Source organism: Papaver somniferum, unplaced genomic scaffold (genome assembly GCF_003573695.1).
Source record: "Papaver somniferum cultivar HN1 unplaced genomic scaffold, ASM357369v1 unplaced-scaffold_10, whole genome shotgun sequence".
NCBI lineage: Eukaryota > Viridiplantae > Streptophyta > Magnoliopsida > Ranunculales > Papaveraceae > Papaver > Papaver somniferum.
In genome coordinates this window covers 18,118,266-18,138,196 of record NW_020618825.1, presented here as the reverse complement: position 1 = coordinate 18,138,196, position 19,931 = coordinate 18,118,266, and the positions used below count along the sequence as shown (strand labels likewise).

The window sequence follows — 19,931 nt, the reverse complement described above, 5'->3', positions numbered from 1 at the left end:
ATATAATTAGGATTAGCTCTCTTAGCAACAAGAGTCAAGAAAGTACGATTTACCTCTATAAGCATCTTAGCACTCTTGAAGAAATTCTTAATAGATGCAGTGAAATCATCACCAACAATACTCCAATAAAATTTGAAGAACCGTCTAGACAAACATCTGGACCTAAACTCTTGCTAGAACCAATAGAAGATAAGACATCAACAACTTCATATCTGGTTATTGGTTTAACAAGATTACCTCTGTCTTCATCCTTAAGGATATTATCAAACTGAATATCCTGGAAAATATCAACATCTTCAACAAAAGGACTAGATGCATCATCAACAAGGAAAGAATAAAAATCAATGCATTCTGACGCAATATCAACATCTTCTTGTAACATCACATTATATTTAGATAACAAAGTAAGAATGTTATTTCTAGAGTATGTCTCTTTCAACGAGTTATGGAAAGAAAGAGTGCTAGAGTCACCAAGACCCATCCATTTAACTCTAGATTTTTGTTTAGCTATGGATTCTTTATATCTAGTTACCTTAGTAAAATGCTAAGTAGCAACTTTCTCATTAATAGCTGACTTTACACAAAGAGGGCGAGATTGTATATGCTTCTAAATATCCCCAAGCTCAACCCTAGCAACTTCAACTTGAGAAGACAAATTCCTAAATATTTCCTTCTTCCACTGAATAATAACAGCTTTAACTCTATTCACTTTTGTAACGAAAACAAAACATAGGATTACCTCTAACAGGACCAGACCAAGTACTTCGAACTAGCTTCAAAAAGTCATCTTCCTGAGTCATGAAATTGGAGAACTTGAAAGGGGAGGGGGGGGACCGTGATGTTTATCCTCAAAAATGGAGACCAAAACTGGAGAATGATCAGAACTACCAGCTTCTAAAAATAAGCCTTGGAATCAGGGAAATCACTAATCCGTTCCATGTTGATAAGGTCTCTAACCAACTTAGACAAGATTATGCTATAATCAGTATGACCATTCTTCCAAGTATAAAGAGATCTAGAAAAACCAAAATAAAAAATATGACTCTCGTCTTGAGTGCAGTTCCAAAAATCAAGATAATTATGTGGAGTCAAATTACCACCCACTTTTTCATGAGGAAATAAGATAGAGTTAGAATCTCCAACAACTAATAAAGCGAAGGTACTAGTCTCAGTGTACCCCTTAATGTCACACTACAGTTGATGTATAACCCTTGCTTCATTACTACCATAAACAAAACAAACCATAAACTTCAAATTCTTGCTAGTAGTCTCCTCCACCGAAACCAATTTATCAGAAGTTGGAATAACAGAAACCTACACCTCTAGAGGATTCCATCCAATCCAAATTCTACCATAGTCATTATTCAAATAATTATCCACAAAAATCCAATCAGGCCTAATAGACCTTCTATTATATCCTTATTATGACCCTGAACATGAGTCTCTAAAATACCTACAATGTAAATATTATTAGTCCTAATAAAGTTCTTAAATTCTACTTGTTTAAGATGATCATTCAATCCTCTTATATTCCAATACCAAATTTTGAACTTCATTATCAACTAGAGGTTTAGCCTTCCTACCTCTAGCAGATTTCTTAAAATCTGACCCCCTTTGATGAATATTTTTAACACTATTAGATGCTTGATTCTTCTTAGGATAATGAGTCCTAGCAGTATTCCCTCCAATAACTGAAAAAGAACTCTGATCCTTATCCAGATTGGGATCAATATTTGCCTTAGTATTAACACTAGAAACTCCCATATTCTGCTCAACCTCCTCTATTGCAGTTGTAACCTCCATTAGAACCTCAAAAGTATTTTTAGTCCGTATAACTGGTTGACTACCTGAAAGTCTATCAAGATTTTTAGAACCCATGGATATAGGCTCAACATTTTTTTTTCTGAGTCGTTAAAACAATCTCTTTCTGGAACCATTAGCCAATTCTTCCACATTAGGAGAAACATCATTCACCATGATATCTCTTTCCCCTCTCTCATAATTATCCTCTAAAATATCCTAAACTACTCCTTCCACAAGATTTGACTGAGCTTCCACATTGGTAGCCTTCTTAGTAGATTTAACAACCCATTCACTTCTTTGAGGCTTACTTCTTGCTTGGATTTTCTTAGTCACCTCCGCACAGTGCTGGATCTTAGGGAATTTAGCTTCAATATGCCCAAAGATTTTACATCCACCACATTTTGGTGGTTTCCATGGCATTCCACCTGAACTTTAAAAGCTTTTTTTCCATCAATAACCACAGGTATTTCAGTATGGAATTAACAAGAAGTATCTATCTCTACACACACTCTAGCAAAGTTCATTCTGGATCTCTCATAAGTCTTCTTATCTATCATAAATGCCAATGCCTTTTTGGTTCCACATAAACATGGGAATTTTCTTCAGTGTGAACCATACAGGTACAATTTTCAAATCCTCCACAATTTGTTCAACCAAAGGAGACCATGGTCTAATTAGAAATAATCTGTTAGAAATATAAACATGACCTCGTTCAAGAAAAGCTTGCCTATCTTGATCATTATTAAATTCGAAGAAAAAAGTCCCTTCACTTTGAAGAGTCATATGGATCTCACCTTTAAGTCTCCAAATATGCATAAGAGAATTCTTCACAAAATAATAAGTCAATCTACACCCAACAAAAGCACCCACAACCACAAAAGAAAACAACCATAGCCATCTTACCAATAAGCATTTGAGGAGCTCGATAACCCAATTCCTCGTGTTTCATTTGTTGTTCACTAGTAGCTTTGGAAGCCATCTCTACCCAAGAACCGTTGTCAGTACCAGATCCAATTTCACCAAAATCAACATTAGGGTTTCCTCCACCATAAGAAGGGAGTAGATGAAAGAGGAGGAAACGTAGCCGTGGAAGAAGATTCGGCACCACTAGACAGTGGTGCTATGAGAATCAACGAAATTGTAGAACATAGAAAGTCAAACCCTAATCCCCTTGGCCAGTAACAATGGTTAGGGTCAATGAGAATTCACTAAACATATTCATTACATGTGTTATTTATTCCACAAAAATTTTCGAGTCAAAAAAAAAGGGCTATATCGAGACAAGAAATAAATAAAAATTCCGAACTCATATCACTAGTAGTATTTATCACCGAATCGAACAATTTTATTATTATACAACAACGATATTGGTTTCTTATAATTTATTAATTTTATTGAATATACTACTGATATTTGCTTCTTCATAATTTATTAATGTCACAGAATGTATTGTACTATAATGGCATCGGGTTCCTATAATTTATTAATGTTACCCACTGTATAATTAAATGCGTTGCCAAAAATAATAACTATGACACATCAGAAGTTCCGACTCTCCTTCCCCTTTCTCTCTGCAAAAACTCTTATAACCATTTTTTTTTTCTTGATTCTTAAGAAATATTCTCTTGCGTCTCAAATCTGCTATATTTGGTCTGATCTTCACGGAACTTCTAGTCTAGTATGAACACAACTAATTGTAATTATATGTGTATATACAATTAAATAAATTAATCATTTTTATAAATTTTTTGTTTCGAAGAGAAGGTTATATTAAAAGAAAAAAGAGAATAGAGCACACAGCAGATTACTCACACATGAGCGCTTCCCAATTTCTCCCAATAAGACCATGGGTAACAAATTTTTATAATTAAAACAACATTATATTTCCTGGTATGTATTTATTTTATTCTCTAATGACTCTTATATTCCATTTAGATTACTTCTTCAATGCTGCAAAGAAGAATCACGTAGCATTCAAGGTAATTCAATTTATTGTATCAATCGTCTTAGATATTTCATCCAAGGCCATCTAATTCAGCATGACATGATTTTACATGTATGTGAAGAACAATGGATACCGAAATTGATTGTGGTAGCGGTATTTTGCGCAAATTACTCCTGATTGGGACACTTAAATCTTATTAAAGGAAAGAGCTCTACTAAATCTCAAGTTATTCCTCTGCCATCATCCGATTTTTCTTTGTAATCCATGTATTTGATACAATGAAGCATAATCTTTTGATTATTTTCATGTTTTTCATGATTGATATATCTGAAGGATGACAAATAAGTTTTTATTTTTTAATCAAGTCCAAAAGAAATATTGTTCCCTTCGAGAAGAAAAAAAAAAGGTAAATCCTATTGCATCAATAAAGAGGTAAAACCACGTGCATATACATGTGCAGCTATACATCAATATTGTGCATGATCCTTATTGGACGTTTAAGGAAATATAATCATGTTCCAAGAAAAGAAAATAATACCGCTCATCTATTATCCAAAGAAGCTGACAATATTCCAACTAATTCTCTAAGGAAATTATTTGATTCTGATTTTTTTATTTGGTTAAAAATCTCTATCGAGGATTGATCGTTGCGCCCGTGCTCTGTACGAGCCTAAATATTTTACAGAGAAAAATATGTTTCGTTGCTATTGTAATTTTTGGAATACAATATATGAAGCATGGAAGAAAAAAATGGGTACCTAAAATCGTATGCTAAAAGATAATAATATTGAACGCAGTATGCAAGAATTAAAAACTGTGACTAATGAAATTAACTTAGAATAATCAAATCTAACGTTAATAGAATTCATTGGACTACCACTTTGTTGTCACTCTTTTTTCTAGAGGATTTCAATTTTAGTTCATTCTTCGTTTGTGTAACTGAATTTTTCTTTGTACCTTGGAACTCCAGTTATCTCCGGTTGCAACTTTGACATTATTGAAAGAAGTGAAGTACAACCTCTTGCCGCCTAACACAGGCTTGTAACCTCCCGTATGTATGGGGCCATCCTTCAGTTCTTTAGTAGGATCACATTTTGATTTCTTAGCCTCTCTTTGCACATGCGTTGAAAATCCCATGAATGTGGTTTCCCTGTTGTTGTCTTTTTATCGGTTAGAACCATCGAACTGAATAAATGCTCAAAAATAATATAGTAAACAACATAAATGCAACTAAAATATAGAACCATCTACGAATGGTTTGTATGCAGGAATGCATCAAAGTGTAGTAATTAATATTTAGGGTCATAGATCCATAAGAATCCATAAAGAAAAAGTTTAAAAAGCCTATAGCCCAAAAAACCAAAGACGTAACTCATCCATCTACGCACACTCTGGAAGCTTGATATGTTCACTTTGTTTTTTCTTCGCAACCTAAGATAAGGATTACACAATGCGAGCATCGAATATGAAAAAACCATTTTATGAACTAAAACCTGAATTTGGTGAATCCCTACAGATTCAGATGGAGATCAAAACTTCATTATTGTTTCTTCACTTGTGGCGATTCTCAATTAAGAGAGAGCACAAAATCCAAACAATAACACTATATCATAAAGACAACAGTTATTCAAACAAAAACAGCAAATCCGTTGAGGTTAGATAATACAAAATTTTGACTCATTTGTAAAAGTATCATGGTGTATGACGATATCTAGTGTAGAAACCACATAAGATCTTAGATACCTTAATTTGAGCTGCAGTATTTTCAAAAGTATAGAACACAAAACAGAAAAACCGAAGTTACTAAGTACAACATAATCTGGAGTTCCTAATTTTCCACCGAAAACCTTGTCAATTCAGCTCTTAATCACCTTTAGAGAGAGAAGGATATTTGATAATGTACTTGCAAAGAGAAGGGTTTTGTGAAAAACACACCTTACCTAAACCTAGGCAGAGAGTTGGTTACATTTTGTTTATGCAGATTACGGGTATTACACGCTATAAACTTACCAACGTGCATAAAAATCCAATACAACCTCATAATATTAGAATCTGCCAGCAGCAGTACATTAGATGCAAAAGTTTTTATCTCCAAATCTGTCTCTGCAGTGGCATGCAAAGAAATTAAAATGTCTATTGTCACCAGTTCAACTTAGAGAAATTATAATATTTGTTAGTCAGCAATTCATAAGCCAAAAAAGGTTGACTAAGTAAAAGTAAGAAATCAAAAAGAAATGGAATCAAAGCATAATATCCGTTAGTCAAGTAGTCCATATGCCCGAACCTGCAAACCCAAAAAAACAGGTTTTGAATAAGTAAAAAAACTAAAAATCAAAATAAACTGAGAAAAGTAACAAACCCTAACTCACACATGCTTAGAACTGATAAACCTTTAATTGCAAAACCGCACCTGTAAGGCTGTAACCTTTTATCCTGTATCCTCTCTTTTTTCTCGTTGTTTCTTCTAATTCCCCTTTGCACTTCTAAAAATAAAACCATTATCACCTTGTAGTTTTTCTACTAAAAGAAGATGATGATAACGAAGAGAAGGAAACTATATTTTAAAGGGGATGAAAATGTAAACCTTGAATTCGATATCTCCAGGATGCATTACTATATCATCACTCGGATTTGGGAAAATTGGGAAACTGCCCCAATTTGGACTGTAATCTTGGAAAACTGCCCCAACGTTAAAAAAAGTTGGAAAACTGCCCCACTGTTAGAAATCTCAGTTAACTCCGCGTGTGCGAGTTCTCACGTGCCAAAAAAGACAAAAATACCCCGAATTTCGAGTTCAATCGAGATGAAATTGTAGTGCCAGTCAGTTTTCCAACTTTTTTTGTCTTAGCGGTTCGGGGTATTTTTGTCTTTTTTGGCACGTGAGAACTCGCACACGCGGAGTTAACTGAGATTTCTAACAGTGGGGCAGTTTTCCAACTTTTTTTAACGTTGGGGCAGTTTTCCAAGATTGCAGTCCAAATTGGGGCAGTTTCCCAATTTTCCCTTCTTAATTTCAAGATTTTCTTTCCATGATTTTAGGTTCTCTTCTTCTGTTCATCATCTTTTACCTGTAAAAGAAATTGAGGTAGCAAAAGTTCCTCTTTGATTGAATGAAATTGAGATTAAATTAAAACATGAATTTAAACATTGAGAACTAAAAAGAAACAGCGACAAAAAAAAGAGAAAGAGAATATAATTAATACGTTGAGAATTAGGGTATGTAGAAAAGGAAAGGCATTCATCACCAGCAGATAGAGAACTGCGTTTGGTTATTTATTCTATTCAGCAAAAAATCATACCTGCAAAAACAAAACAAAACAAACAATAATAATTTGAAAAATAAATAAACGATGAACAATCAGGAACAGAGGGATAAGAATGAGAGGAGGCAGAGGAAAAACGCGATTCTAAAATAGAATTAGGGTTGAAAAAAAGGTTCTAAGTATATCTTTTGTGGTTAATAAAAGAAGAGAAGAGAAAACCCGGTGTCAAAAATAACAAAAAAATTGTTGCTAGGAAAAAACCAACAATTCCTATTGGCTGTAATATATATTGGTGGGGCCAGAAGTTCTCAGAACAGAGCTTTCTTCGATTTTTAACCACAACAAAGAAAATTTATCTAAAATCATATTATTAATTAATTAATAATTTTACTTGTAAAGAAAATCTCCCGAGTAAAAAAATAAAAAAGCAATCTTGAGTGGCCGCTTTTTTAAGTGGTAACCTTTTCACGAACGAGATGTTTAGGGGTAAACAGGTCAACTCATATTGTCAAACTTGTCTGCAGCCAACAACGGTCAACGGGAGTCCCAACTCAATGTACCGGCTCAATAGACTACTTAATATCAGACTTCTTTATTATATTTCGTTTTAGGTTTAGGTTTTCTCTATTCACCATTATCACTCCATTGATGGCGAGCAAAACTCGCTACCTTACTGTTTGCATGCCAGAAGATATAATCTTTGAGATTTTGGTAAGGCTACCTGTGAAATCTTTGTTGCGATTCAAGTCTGTTGGTAAATCATGGTATGCATTAATCAAAACTTCTGATTTCATCCGTCGCCATCGTGTGAATATGGAGAATTCTAATAACACCAATCTAGGCACCTTTGTCTTTGAGTACTTAGATCATAGACTTGCACATTATTGTTCTGACATTGATAGGGCGGCCACCGGACTTCGTCAATTCCTTATTGTTTCTGGTGAAAGCAGCCTAAACGGGCATGCCAATCTAGGACTAGGAATCATACCTTGTTTAGCAAATTCTTCCGCATCCATGGCAGATTTAACCTTGGCAGGTTCTTGTCACGGAGTACTTTGTTTTTATCATCATCAAAATGTTAGGAAGGGCATTGTTCTTTGCAACCCTGCTACAAGGAAAAGCAAGCTTCTCCCGCAACCTTTAGGGCAAAGATCCGGGACACGTTTTGTTGCCTTTGGTTTTGATGCCATAACCAGTGATTACAAGGTGCTATGTGTTAATTTTTTTGTCGATGCGCCTAATTATACTTCTCCGGAAATTCAAGTATACAAACGAAGTACTAATTCCTGGAAGCGGATAGATTCGAATTTCATTAGTCCACAATCTTGTGTACTTGATGGGAGCAAACAAGGCAGATACTTGAATGGTTGTTACTACTGTATAGGTAAATACCAAACAATTGTTTCATTTGATTTTAACAAAGAGGTGTTCAGACCAATACCAGTTCCCAATGATGATTGCGATACTTGGTCGACTGATGTGATCCAACTAGATTCAATAAGAGATAAACTTGTTTGCATTAAGGAATCAAATCGTTGTAGGGGACCAACTTGTGTAAAGACATTTAAAGTATGGGTATTGAATGATTTCATTGCCAACGACGAGAACTACTCGTGGACTATGCTTCATAAATTTAGCACTGCCTGTGAATATGACTGTTGGGTGCCAATGGCGATTTCCAGACAATTTAGTTTTATTTCTGTATTTAACGATACGAAACTGTACAATTTTGTTACTGGTGAAATTGAGGATTGGGGTTTCGGTGAAGGCATACGTTTGACAAAAACTGATGTGTACAAGGAAAGCCTTATTTCAGTTTGATGCATGCATATGGTTCAGCAGCAGTACCTGACAATAGATTTCCGAGGCAAGTAACGTAGACATATAGTTCTTTGTTCTTTAATTTCCAAACTTCCTGCTGTTCATTATACTTTGCATTATTTATTTTTTCTTTGTTTGGATCAAAGTTTTGAATAATCGGTTTTCAGCGTTAAACAGTGCATAAGCATGAGTATAACAAGAGCACAATGATAGTTCATATGATGATTATCTAGAGCAATTATTAGTAGTAACCTGATAATTTAATGATATTATGAGAATACCATGAAAATGTCAGTACTAGACTTTTCAAATGTACAGTGCACCTTTGTCAACCAGAAAATAAAACAAGAATGCATACCCATCTTAATCGTTCTTAGTTACCCCGACTTGTAGGAGATGATTGTGTAGTAGGTCTGGGCCATGGTTAGTGCCATGAGAAAAGCTGCTGCCACTAGCGAGATAATAGTCCATGGATTACTAAAGTAATTCTCGTACAGGTTTGAAATCCAAATCCTACACATTCTCCAAACGACAACAGTTCCTTGTTTGCAGTACTCGTTCATATCATTAAGAGCTACAATAGGTTCAGAATCAACATTGAACATCCCTATGTCTTTGGTAAAGACTTGAATCGACTTAAGAACAGCTTGTTGGTCTAGTGGACCAACTATAATCCCTTGGTATCTAAGCAACATAACATCCTTCACCGACTTGACAAGAGTTTTGATAAGGTAAATGAAAGAATGAAATTTCAAATCTTTGCTCACCCAAACCTCGAATGCTCTCATGTTGAGAAATGGGTTTTGGTGGTCATCGTGAATCATGACGGGAGGAAGAAGGAGGACTGCTTGTTTGTAGTCGAACCTGATATTCTTGTAGCCACTAACCTTTTTGAATCGGATACCGAATTGGTAGTAAAGCTCGGATGCTGAGTACCCAGTAAGCAACTTCAGTCCTATCTCCAAATCTGGTGCCTCAAGTACCCTCTCCGCATAACGATCTAGAATGTGACGTCGTGGACCTTCATTGTGGCACAACATCATATGAGATATTGTCTCATGGGCATCCTGCATTCATATGTACAAGAACATTATAATTTAGACGTCTTTCATCCTTCCATTTTCTATTGAGTCAATCGGTCCTTACCTCTTGTGGGCGTGCAACAGACAACAACGTGGTAAGAACAAGATATGGCAATTGGTTCTCCACTGTGAGCAAGTCTTTGATGGTAGAATCATAGTTGACTGTTTTCCCATGAAAGCTAAACATGGGATCACTACGAGCGTAATCATCAATAGAGACCTTGGTTCCAACAGCCAGGAATTCGAGAAGGAAGCATCCATCAACTATCATGAGCTCAACGAATTTTTGGTCATCATGGATCCATTCCTGGTCTAGTTGCGCGTACGATAGCTTAAGTTCATCGACAACTTTCATTAGTTCAGTGATATATGTTTGGAGGGGGACGCCCGATCTCTTGACAAAGTGAACCAGTGCTCTTTTCTTATGAATTTCCATGGGCATCAAGTGTGGTTTACCATTGTGGTATGGACCTATTGACACCACTTGTGGCTCATAAGCTTTCACATTTACCATTTTGAGTGATGAAGGTAACTTGAATATGGGTTGTTGCTTCTCTTGTATTATAACTTCTAACTCTTTGTATGGATCTTCTTCTTCTAAGTTGATGTCTAATATTGATGACCATGTCTCTTCTTCTTCTTGTTCTTCCACCACCTAAATTCAATTATAAATTTACCCCATCAAAACTTACATGATAATAGAGGATAGAGAAAACAGAGAAAGGAAAAAACAAAAACAAAAAAAAAAAATACTACCTTTTTTTGTTGTTCTTCTTGTTGGAGTTTAGGATTAGATTTTTTTTCTTTTTCCAAATCACAGAGTCTCTGCTTGTGTAGTAAATACTGCTTCTTTCTGCTGCTACCAAATCTTCTTACAGAAAAACCCATTCTAGAATCTAGAGAAATATTAACAAAATGAAATGTGTGTACAGCTTGGCCACCAATAAATTAAATGGGGGAATGAATGCTTTTTTTCTTTGTAGCTAAGGCATGCGCATTAAGAGCAATAAGACAATTAGTTACCGACACACCTAATTCTCCAGGGGAGTATCCGTTGACATAGGCATCCTAACACTAATTTCTCAGACGATATCGCCAAATATATATATATATTCAATTTTTCAAATTTATTATGTTTGGATCTTATTATAATAAGAAATAGTGTGAGAATGACCAATGTTTCTAGCGATTGACTTGACGTGTGCGTGCGACCGACATAATGTTATCTCTAACGGATAAGAATGACAAAAAATTTAAACAAAAAAGTCAGGAGTTCACATGAATTTCTTTTCTTCACTTTTTACAGATTAATTATACAATAACCGTACTCTTTAACGATCAATATTTACACCTTGTTTTCAAACACCCAACCGACATCTTCATAACAAGATATAATCAGTAGCCCTTTTACCGCATGGCAGATGAATAGTACTCCTTCATAATCATTTTTGTCCACTCAACAGTCACAACCTATGTGTTATATGTATTGTAACTATGTAAGTGGACATGCATATGGTTGTCCAGTAGCCAGGTCTCAGGACTAAGGGGTGTGGTCCAGGGAAACATGCATGATTTTTGTGGTTTCAAATTCATGTTTTCCTATCTAAACTTCTTCTGGCTCTGACACCCCCAACGGGTCCTTTTGCCGTTTGGTCTGTGAACGGGAAAGGTGCCAAAGTATGTGCTCTGAATTTTCAGCGCATTTCACGGATTTAATCGGACCAATCGTATTTTTGCGGATGGATACCCAAACCGTCCGCGCCTTGCCTTGGATGCGGATGGGATTTTTCAAATCCAACGGATAAAGGATTGGATCCGGATGTAACCATGAAAATCCGTTGGACATCCATAACCGTTAGGTTAAGGGCGTTGCCGTTAATATAGTTTTTAGAAAATATATACATAGTTCAAGAATTCTTGAGGTGTTTGCTTGGAGTGTTGTCCATGACACTTTTATACTTATATACGTATTCAAAATGTGTAGGTTCTATAAGAAGTCGTCTATGTCGGTTTTATTTTTTCATTATCAATTTTAACAAAAATAATTCATTGGATTATCCGTACCCAATCCGTTCATCCGTGCATCCATTGGATGTTGGATTGGATACGGATGCAAAATTTAAAATTTGTAATTAATTGGATTGGGTGCGGATGAGCTAAAAACCGGTCCATACCGACCCATGTTCACCCTAGTTCAAATATACAAGGATAAGAAGTATGTCAAAATGGGATTTGGAGCCCATAACATAAAAATAAATAAGATGCAGGGGAAATTTCTACTTGATTCTACATTATAAAGTTCCTACTGCTATTTGCATACTGACCGGGTAAAAGTTGATATAAATTTAACCATAGAGGAAAGTTTCAACCATAAATGTACGTGGCATGGGCTATGGGCATAGGCTCATTCCAACAAGATAGGAGTGAGCAACGGGTAAACTCTGTGGATTTGGTATCACCCATGCCCGGTACTGTTAAAGCATTACTCGGTCGAACTCACAAGTGTTGCTATCTTAAACTTGTTGTCAAATTTAGTTATTAAAACTATATCTTGATTTCTAGTCTACAATTAAAATTTAGTTCTACTGTTTGAAGGCGAAACAGTGGATCACGGTAGTCATCATTGTATAATACCGTTTGAAGGAGAAGATCAACCGAAGCTTTTGGAGAACTTCATCAACAAAAGGTAAGTGAAGATTGAACCACCTATTTCTCAAGTTATATTCACTTTTCTATCATTAAGACGATGTCGCATAACTAATTAGACTATTATGCATAGACAAGAATTTCGAGTCAAGTTTATCTTGATAATTAGTTCTCGAGATATAATGGCTAAGCTTAATGAATATTTTTTCATACTTGATGAATTTCGGTTAAGGAAAATTTAGTGTTCGGAATCAAAATCATGATTCAAGTTTTATCGTTCGAAAATAGCCTGGAACAGTGATATGTGTCACTGATGTTATTCGGGAATGTTTCGAATCGATTTAGAGAGAAATATAGAACTACTATAAATTTGGATACAAGAAAGTATTATCAGTCTTACAAACTGAGAAAATTGTTATAAGTCTGAACCCGTATTACATGTACTCGTACACAAAGTGAAGTAGCTATATATCGACCTGCAGATTTGTGGTACGCATATTCTTATATATATCATGTGAAAAATCTGTTCAACTCGTAAACCGGATCGGTACGCATACTTGTATGCAAACCGTTTAGGAATTGTGGTCACGGAACTGGGATTAGTATCCCAACCGGTAGACGTACCAAAATAGTTCTGTGTTCCCGAACTCGGTTTAGTATCCATACCAGTACACAAACCAAAATAGTTTTGTAGACTCTGGAACCGGTCATAGTCTTAAGCTTCCAAACCAGTACGCATACCTAAATAGTCCTGTTAACTCCGGAACTTGGTTTGGTTAAATGTTTACAAACCGGTACATGTACTCTGACTGACCTGAGTCACGAACTGTTATGGTATTTGTACTTTGTGCATTTCTTAACCATGTTGATTATCTTCAAGTGCGATAAAATTATTTCTAAGAGATAATTAACATTTTATTATTTCTCTAAAAATACTAGACTTATTTGATCACATGATTGTGACTCAAGGTTAATGTCTTAAGTGTTCATGAAAATGAATATTAAGCTATTTAAGTTCAAATCGGCTAGCTTCGGCTAACCACCTTGAACATAGTCTTTGTACATGGTTAGGTTACGGTTTCACATAACCAAAGTGTATATCTTTTTTATGTAAATCAGATTCAAAGATTCATCTAACGGTGGATACTGTTTGCTTGGTTCCAAAGCTATCTTATCTTAAACCTAAAGCAACTTATGCTTTGAACGTTTATAAAAGGGGAACTTCAAGCAACTTGAATCTTTGAATCCCGACACTACTTTGGTGTGTCCTAGTTGTAACTAGAGTCGTCCTTTTCCTAACCATTTTAGGTTTTAGCAACTACAAAGACTTCATAGGGATTCCTGAAGCTAGGTTCAGTTATCTTTCCTTGATAACTCGAGTATCCTGATCTTGATCGATTGTTGAGCTGCTCTCGATCAAGATAGATAAAAATCATCAAAGTTCTCTTCGTCTCAAACTTTGTTGATTCCACAAGTTTTATACTTATGAGGTGAATAATAATCTAGGTTGCACTTCGGGTTGCATACTTCCGGATTTTGAGGTTAGCTAGACTTTGTCTATTGCTATCGATTTGCATCACCTATGATCTTTGATTGTAAAAGGAAATCATATATAGGCTTAATCTGTGGGAGGCAGATTTGGTTTAAAGTCTTCAATTGATTTGAATCAACTCTTAGTTGGTGTGACGTCAGCTAAGGGAATCATTTGTACGGAGTCCTGCTAGGACTCAAGAGGCGTATGGAGCGTAACTGTACCTTAATCATTGGGATACCTTTTAGGTCTCAACTAATTCTAGTCTGAAGTTAATTGGTAGTAGGATAGTGTCTGTAGAGGATTAATACAGTTTGGTGTTTAATCTGGACTAGGTCCCGGGGTTTTTATGCATTTGCGGTTTCCTCGTTAATAAAACTTCTGGTGTCCGTGTTATTTCTTTTTCTGCATTATATTGTTTATCTTTATAATTGAAATGTCACAAGTTGTGCTTTAATCAATCATAGTAGGTACATCCGACCTAGTTTATTGGATACGACTTGCTTGATTCTTGGACATTGGTCTTTGGTACAGTCCAAGTAATCTGTTTGTGATTAGGTTCACAGATTTGATTCTTTAACGTTTTAACCGCAAGAGAGATAGAGAGATATAACTCTAGATACTATTCTTGATTGAGTTTAACTCTTGGAGTTGTATTGAGTTTGTCCATATTGTAGACGGTGATTTTTGGGATGAGGGACAAAAGAGTCATTTCAGAATTGACCTTGACTCAAGTCTCATTCAATCTCAGTTGGGTGGGCACGACCACATTTACTCCATAAAATTGCACCTTATGGGTGATATGTTTTTCAATGTTGTTGTAGTAATAAGATTCGTTCAAGACTTGTGAAAGCAGATTTTAGACTTAATTTTAAATAACAAATATAGAAAACTTAAATAAAAGTGATATGAAAAATATGGAGAAGACTGGGGCTATGGATTCCACTAATTACCAATATCAAAGTGATTTATATTCTCTAATTATAATTATGCAAATCCTTCATTCAAATTGATTCTTAATATTGCAAAAGTTGATTTTTTAGAAATAATAATTGTAAATCGAAAGTATGGGACATCAAAACCCTAGGCTAGCATGCTCCATCAATTGAAATGACAATTGTTTAACAAAAACCATTTTATCTATTTATTTATCAATGCAAATAATAATATAATAATTGCATAAATTAAATAAAATAGAGATTACCACATTTCATTGGAGAAATAGCTTCCTCTGTTGCCCCATAGGATGGGTTTAGCTCATCATTGTGTAACTTGCTCAAAAGATTGATTCATGCTCAAAATTTGTTTACAAAGATGAAATGGAGAGAATAATGAAAATCGGGTGTTTGCAACGTTTATAATTGTTGCAAAACACTGTTACAAAGAACGATAAAAAAGAACTGTTGTTGTTGTATCTCTGCGACCCTCCTGTGGTGATAGACACATTTTTGTGTCTGATATAATCTCAGTTGTATATATTGTTAGTGCTCGATTTTGTATTTATTATGGCTTTTTGTGTCTTTGTAGGTGTTTTTGGAGAAATAAACATGCGTAGAAAAATTGGCTCGAAAAGTGGTATTTGCGCTCGTCGGAGAAAATTACTATGCAGACTCTCAGTTTGGATAAGGGGCACTCAGTTGATAAGGGGCACCTCACCGCTACTTGCACCCCATACCTGCTATTTACACCCCATGGATAATGGCACTCTATTCTGGTTAGGGGGCTTCCCATCTTCATCACAGTTTGGCGGGAAAACATGTCTTCCACCTGCGAACTTCTGCATAACTTCCTGGGTCGATTTTGACGACATTGTATCAGATTTTATTTGTTGATATGGGTTGGTTGGGCCTGGTCTGGTCAAACATGGATGGTATAGGATTTAGATACGCAGAAAAACAAGTTTCCATGCATATCTAGGCGAACCAGGCCATCAAGGAAAGTGAAAGTATATCGGGTTTATTTTGTTGGCTTGGTAAATTACGTGAAACTTATGAGAGTGTATTAATGGCTGGGATTATATTCTGCTATTTGGGAAGAGTTTGGATGATAAAGGAAGTTGCGTGAAAGAAAACAGGGGAGAAGAAAAAGTCACGGATATGGTTTTATTTTTGGAGTTTACGTGTAAAAAGGGAGAGAATACCCTGTTGTGGGATTTACTACCAGGTTTAGAAGTGTTTGGACCAATCAAACTCTTTTAGAGACGTACCACAAAAAAAAAAAAAAAAAAAAAAAAAAAAAAAAAAAAAAAAAGATACCGAGGATTTTGTTGTAAGGAAAGAAAGAAAAAAGCGAAGATTTTGAGTTATTATCGACCTGTGGGCTATAAAAGGAGTTGGGATAGCTCATAGAAGACTTACGTACACTTTGGGGAAGTTTAGAACATAACAGAGCACAAAAACACCAAGATGCAGAGATACAGGCGAGAGGAAGAAGAATAACTCAGAACAGCAGTAAGAGACAGTCGCAGAATCCGTGGCCTTTTCTTTCAAATTCAATGAGTTTGTCACAATTTCTGTAACAATTATTCAGAGTTCGCAACAGTTTTGTGTTAGCGTACTTCGTAACAGTGATTCGTAACAATTATATTCGTTACAAACACGCTGTTTTATACCTTCTCTTCTTTTTAATCAACTTTTGAGCAACAAACATGTATTTTGAGCAAGTGATTAATATGAGGAGCTAAACCCCATTTCTGAGGCGATAGAGGAAGTTATTTTTCCAACAAAAAGTGGTATATTCTTATTTATTTATTTATCGCAATTATTGTTATGATTGTTTTGCCTTGAGTGAAAATTGTTTGAATGATTCTTGTTAAGCAATTGTTATTTCTTTTGATAGAGCATGCTTGGACCTAGGTTTTTGATGTTCTATGCTTCGGATTTACACTTGTTATTTTGAGAATCTACTTGTTGCAATAGTTTAGAATCAAATTGAACGAAAAAATTGCATGAATATAAATATTGGATTAAATCACTTTGAACTTGGAAAATAGTGGAATCTTAGCCTCAGTGTTCTTTTAATATTGATATCAACTTTGATTGAGTTTGCTATAATTTTTAGTGAGTTTTCTATTTTAATATTAGAATTTAAGTCTAATTAGTATTCTTCGCAAGTCTGAGAATCGAACCACTTTTACCACTATCTACAAAACACATCAATTTTTGGCGCCGCCGACGCGGACTTGTTTTTAGGGTTTTAGATTTTTTTTTTTTTTTTTTTATTTTTTTTTATTCTTGTTCTTTTTTATGTTTTTGGGTATTTATCTTGTGTCTACAGTTTCTGGATCATAAAGGAAATTGAGCCAAAGAGTTTGGTGATTTCATAAAGACTTGGAGCTAAAGATTAAAGCAAAAAGAACAGAAAAGAAGACAATTTTATTTTATACAATTTTAGTTTAGGGTTTGTTTATTTTATTTTAAAAAAAAACTATATTAGGGTTTATTATTTTTGTAATTTTTCTTTACTTTTTGGACTTTTGTACTTTTGGACTTTGGGACATTATTTTTTTTATTACCCTACGGAAGGGTACTTTAAATATAAACTGTTTGCAGAGAAGGAGGACAATTACGATATTATCTCTGCACCTTGGGTTCGTACACTAGACATCGGAGTCAGTGGCCCGAGTCGACTACAACCGATTCATCCCCCGTCTGGAACGGGAGGTAAGATTCTAAACACTCGTGAATCCCCTGTCATCGAGTTACTGGACTCCTTCGTATGCATATATGTTGAGGACTGAATAAGGACATTTATTTTTCTAGTAAAGGGAAAGGCTTGTCCATACAAGATAAGGGTTCGGATTTCATCACCGTTCTCTTCTTGCCCGCTTTAGGAACACGTAACCTATGCGAACCTAAGCCTAAAATTTTGACTAGAACGAGACCGATAGGGTAACGAGCTTAACAGGAAAGTCATTCGAAAAATATTGGTTACTCTTTTAAGCATACTTCGAAGTTCTTGACGGTTTCTGTAAGTTGAATGCGTGACTGCGCCGCCTTGTAATACCGGTGAGGCCTTGGGTATCAAAGCTCCACCGAGCTTCCCTCGCCTCTATTCAACTTACGTTAACTCGGATTGATTCCAGAGGGGTTTGCTTAAATTGTAACGAATTCTTCGAAGGATTAGAAGCTGGTCTAGAAACAATCTAAGTGGAGCCATCATGCTTTTTGTTTGCTAGAAATCAATAGGTTTGATTTGGTTGAGTCGGCCTTGATCTGTGTTTGCTTACCCTTCCAATTTAGAAAATTCTATTGTATGCCTGAACGTAAAAGAGACGCACTAGGTAGATTTGTTAAAGAGAAACCTAGTAGTTCGAAGCGTCTCGATTACCTTAATCTAGAAAGTCCGACTTTTGAAGAGTCTGTTTTTGAACGTCCTTTGACTGAGGAGAATCCCTGTTGCTCCGATAGCGCCAGAAATGGCAACTTTGAAAGCTTTGTTGAATCCAACTAGGACTACTCGTCCTTCGTGTATTAAGTTAGCTGAAACGGAGGCACCCTATGAACTGAAACCTGGGACCTTACAGATGCTCCCAATCTTTTTAGGGAAAGAAAATGAAAACCCTTATTACCATGTTAGGGATTTTGAGGAAATTTGTAGTACTCTAAGAATTAGAGGCTTAGATGATGCTTTGAAACTTAGGTTATTCCCATTTTCCCTGAAAGATAAGGCCAAGTCGTGGCTATATAGTTTGGACTCCGAGTCAATTGAGACATATGAACAACTTACATCTGCCTTTTTCAATAAGTTTTTCCCTAGGCACAAAACATCGTCTATTAGGACGCAAATATGCACATTTTCACAACAAGAGGGAGAATCTTTATATAGGTATTTGGAAAGGTTCAATGATTTATTATCCCAGTGTCCTCATCATGGTTTAGAAAAGGTTAGGCTAGTTCAGATCCTTTATGAGGGTTTAGATTATTCCACAACGACCATGGTTGAGTCTCTATGCACTGGTGGATTTGAAAACCAAACTGTTGATGCGGCGATGGAATTTTTTAATGAAATCGCCGAAAAAACCCAGCAATGGGAAAATAGTAGGGCACCCCAGAAAACAATTCTTTTAAGTAGAGGAAACGTTAATAGGGTAGAAGGAGGCTATGAATCAGATGCCAAAATTGCTGCTATAGCAAAAAGGTTAGAAGCTTAGAAGTGGGCCAGACTAGTGGTAGAGTGGAGCCTTTTTGGGAAGGCCAGAATATTGAAGAGCAAGCCAATGCTCTTTATAATAACACTAGATTTGATAACCGTCAAAAGATTGACCCATATTCAGAAACCTATAATCCTGGTTGGAGAAACCATCCGAACCTTTCGTGGTCTAAGGGCCAAAGTCAAGGTCAGTTTAGTAATTCTAATGCTCCCCCAGGTTTTCTATACTAAGAATCCTTCAGGACTAGCTCAGTTTCAGAATCAGTCAGATAAGAAAATCCTAAGTTTAGAGGAATCTCTCGCCTTGTTAACTCAGCAAACTGCAAAATTTCAGTTATCCGTAGAACAAGTCTACAAGCTAGTAACAGGATAGGACAAGAAAATAGTCAGGCTATTTCCGAGTTAAAAACCCAGGTTGGTCTGATAAGTGATTCTTTGAGAGAAAAAGGTAAGTTTCCTAGTCAAACACAACCCAACCCTAGAGGAGTTCATGAATTAGGTGCAAAACCATCGAATCAATTGAATGCTGTTAGAACCCTTAGAAGTGGTAGAGTTGTAGACAATAAGGTAACCATGCCCGATAGTGAACATACTGTAGTTCACCCCTCAGAATCTCACCTCTCAGGACCAGTAGCTGAAGACTGATAAAGTTTCTGATGATGTGAATTCGGTTCCTGAAAGGTCTGATT

The 19,931-nt window shown here is 35.7% G+C and overlaps 2 protein-coding genes, 1 long non-coding RNA gene and 1 pseudogene across 3 annotated transcripts; 1 reads left to right on the top strand and 3 right to left on the bottom strand.

The window, feature by feature from the left end:
• Window positions 1-4,547: 4,547 nt before the first annotated feature.
• LOC113326041 lies at window positions 4,548-6,424 on the bottom strand. The gene is made up of 2 exons (XR_003348255.1): window positions 6,159-6,424; window positions 4,548-6,032 (listed from the first exon to the last, which is right to left on the bottom strand). It is a non-coding gene; the product is annotated as an uncharacterized LOC113326041 (long non-coding RNA).
• Window positions 6,425-7,659: 1,235 nt separating this feature from the next.
• LOC113326486 (F-box/kelch-repeat protein At3g23880-like) lies at window positions 7,660-8,832 on the top strand. Its single transcript, XM_026574208.1, has one exon. It carries the CDS (start codon window positions 7,660-7,662, stop codon window positions 8,830-8,832), a length of 1,173 nt encoding a protein of 390 aa, XP_026429993.1.
• Window positions 8,833-9,039: 207 nt separating this feature from the next.
• LOC113326625 (UPF0481 protein At3g47200-like) lies at window positions 9,040-10,993 on the bottom strand. Its single transcript, XM_026574329.1, has 3 exons — window positions 10,671-10,993; window positions 9,979-10,569; window positions 9,040-9,899 (listed from the first exon to the last, which is right to left on the bottom strand). The coding sequence occupies exons 1-3, from the start codon at window positions 10,800-10,802 to the stop codon at window positions 9,210-9,212; spliced, it is 1,413 nt and encodes a 470-aa protein (XP_026430114.1). The 5' UTR covers window positions 10,803-10,993; the 3' UTR covers window positions 9,040-9,209.
• Window positions 10,994-18,869: 7,876 nt separating this feature from the next.
• On the bottom strand, window positions 18,870-18,969 carry LOC113327454 (annotated as a pseudogene).
• Between the last annotated feature and the right edge of the window lie 962 nt (window positions 18,970-19,931).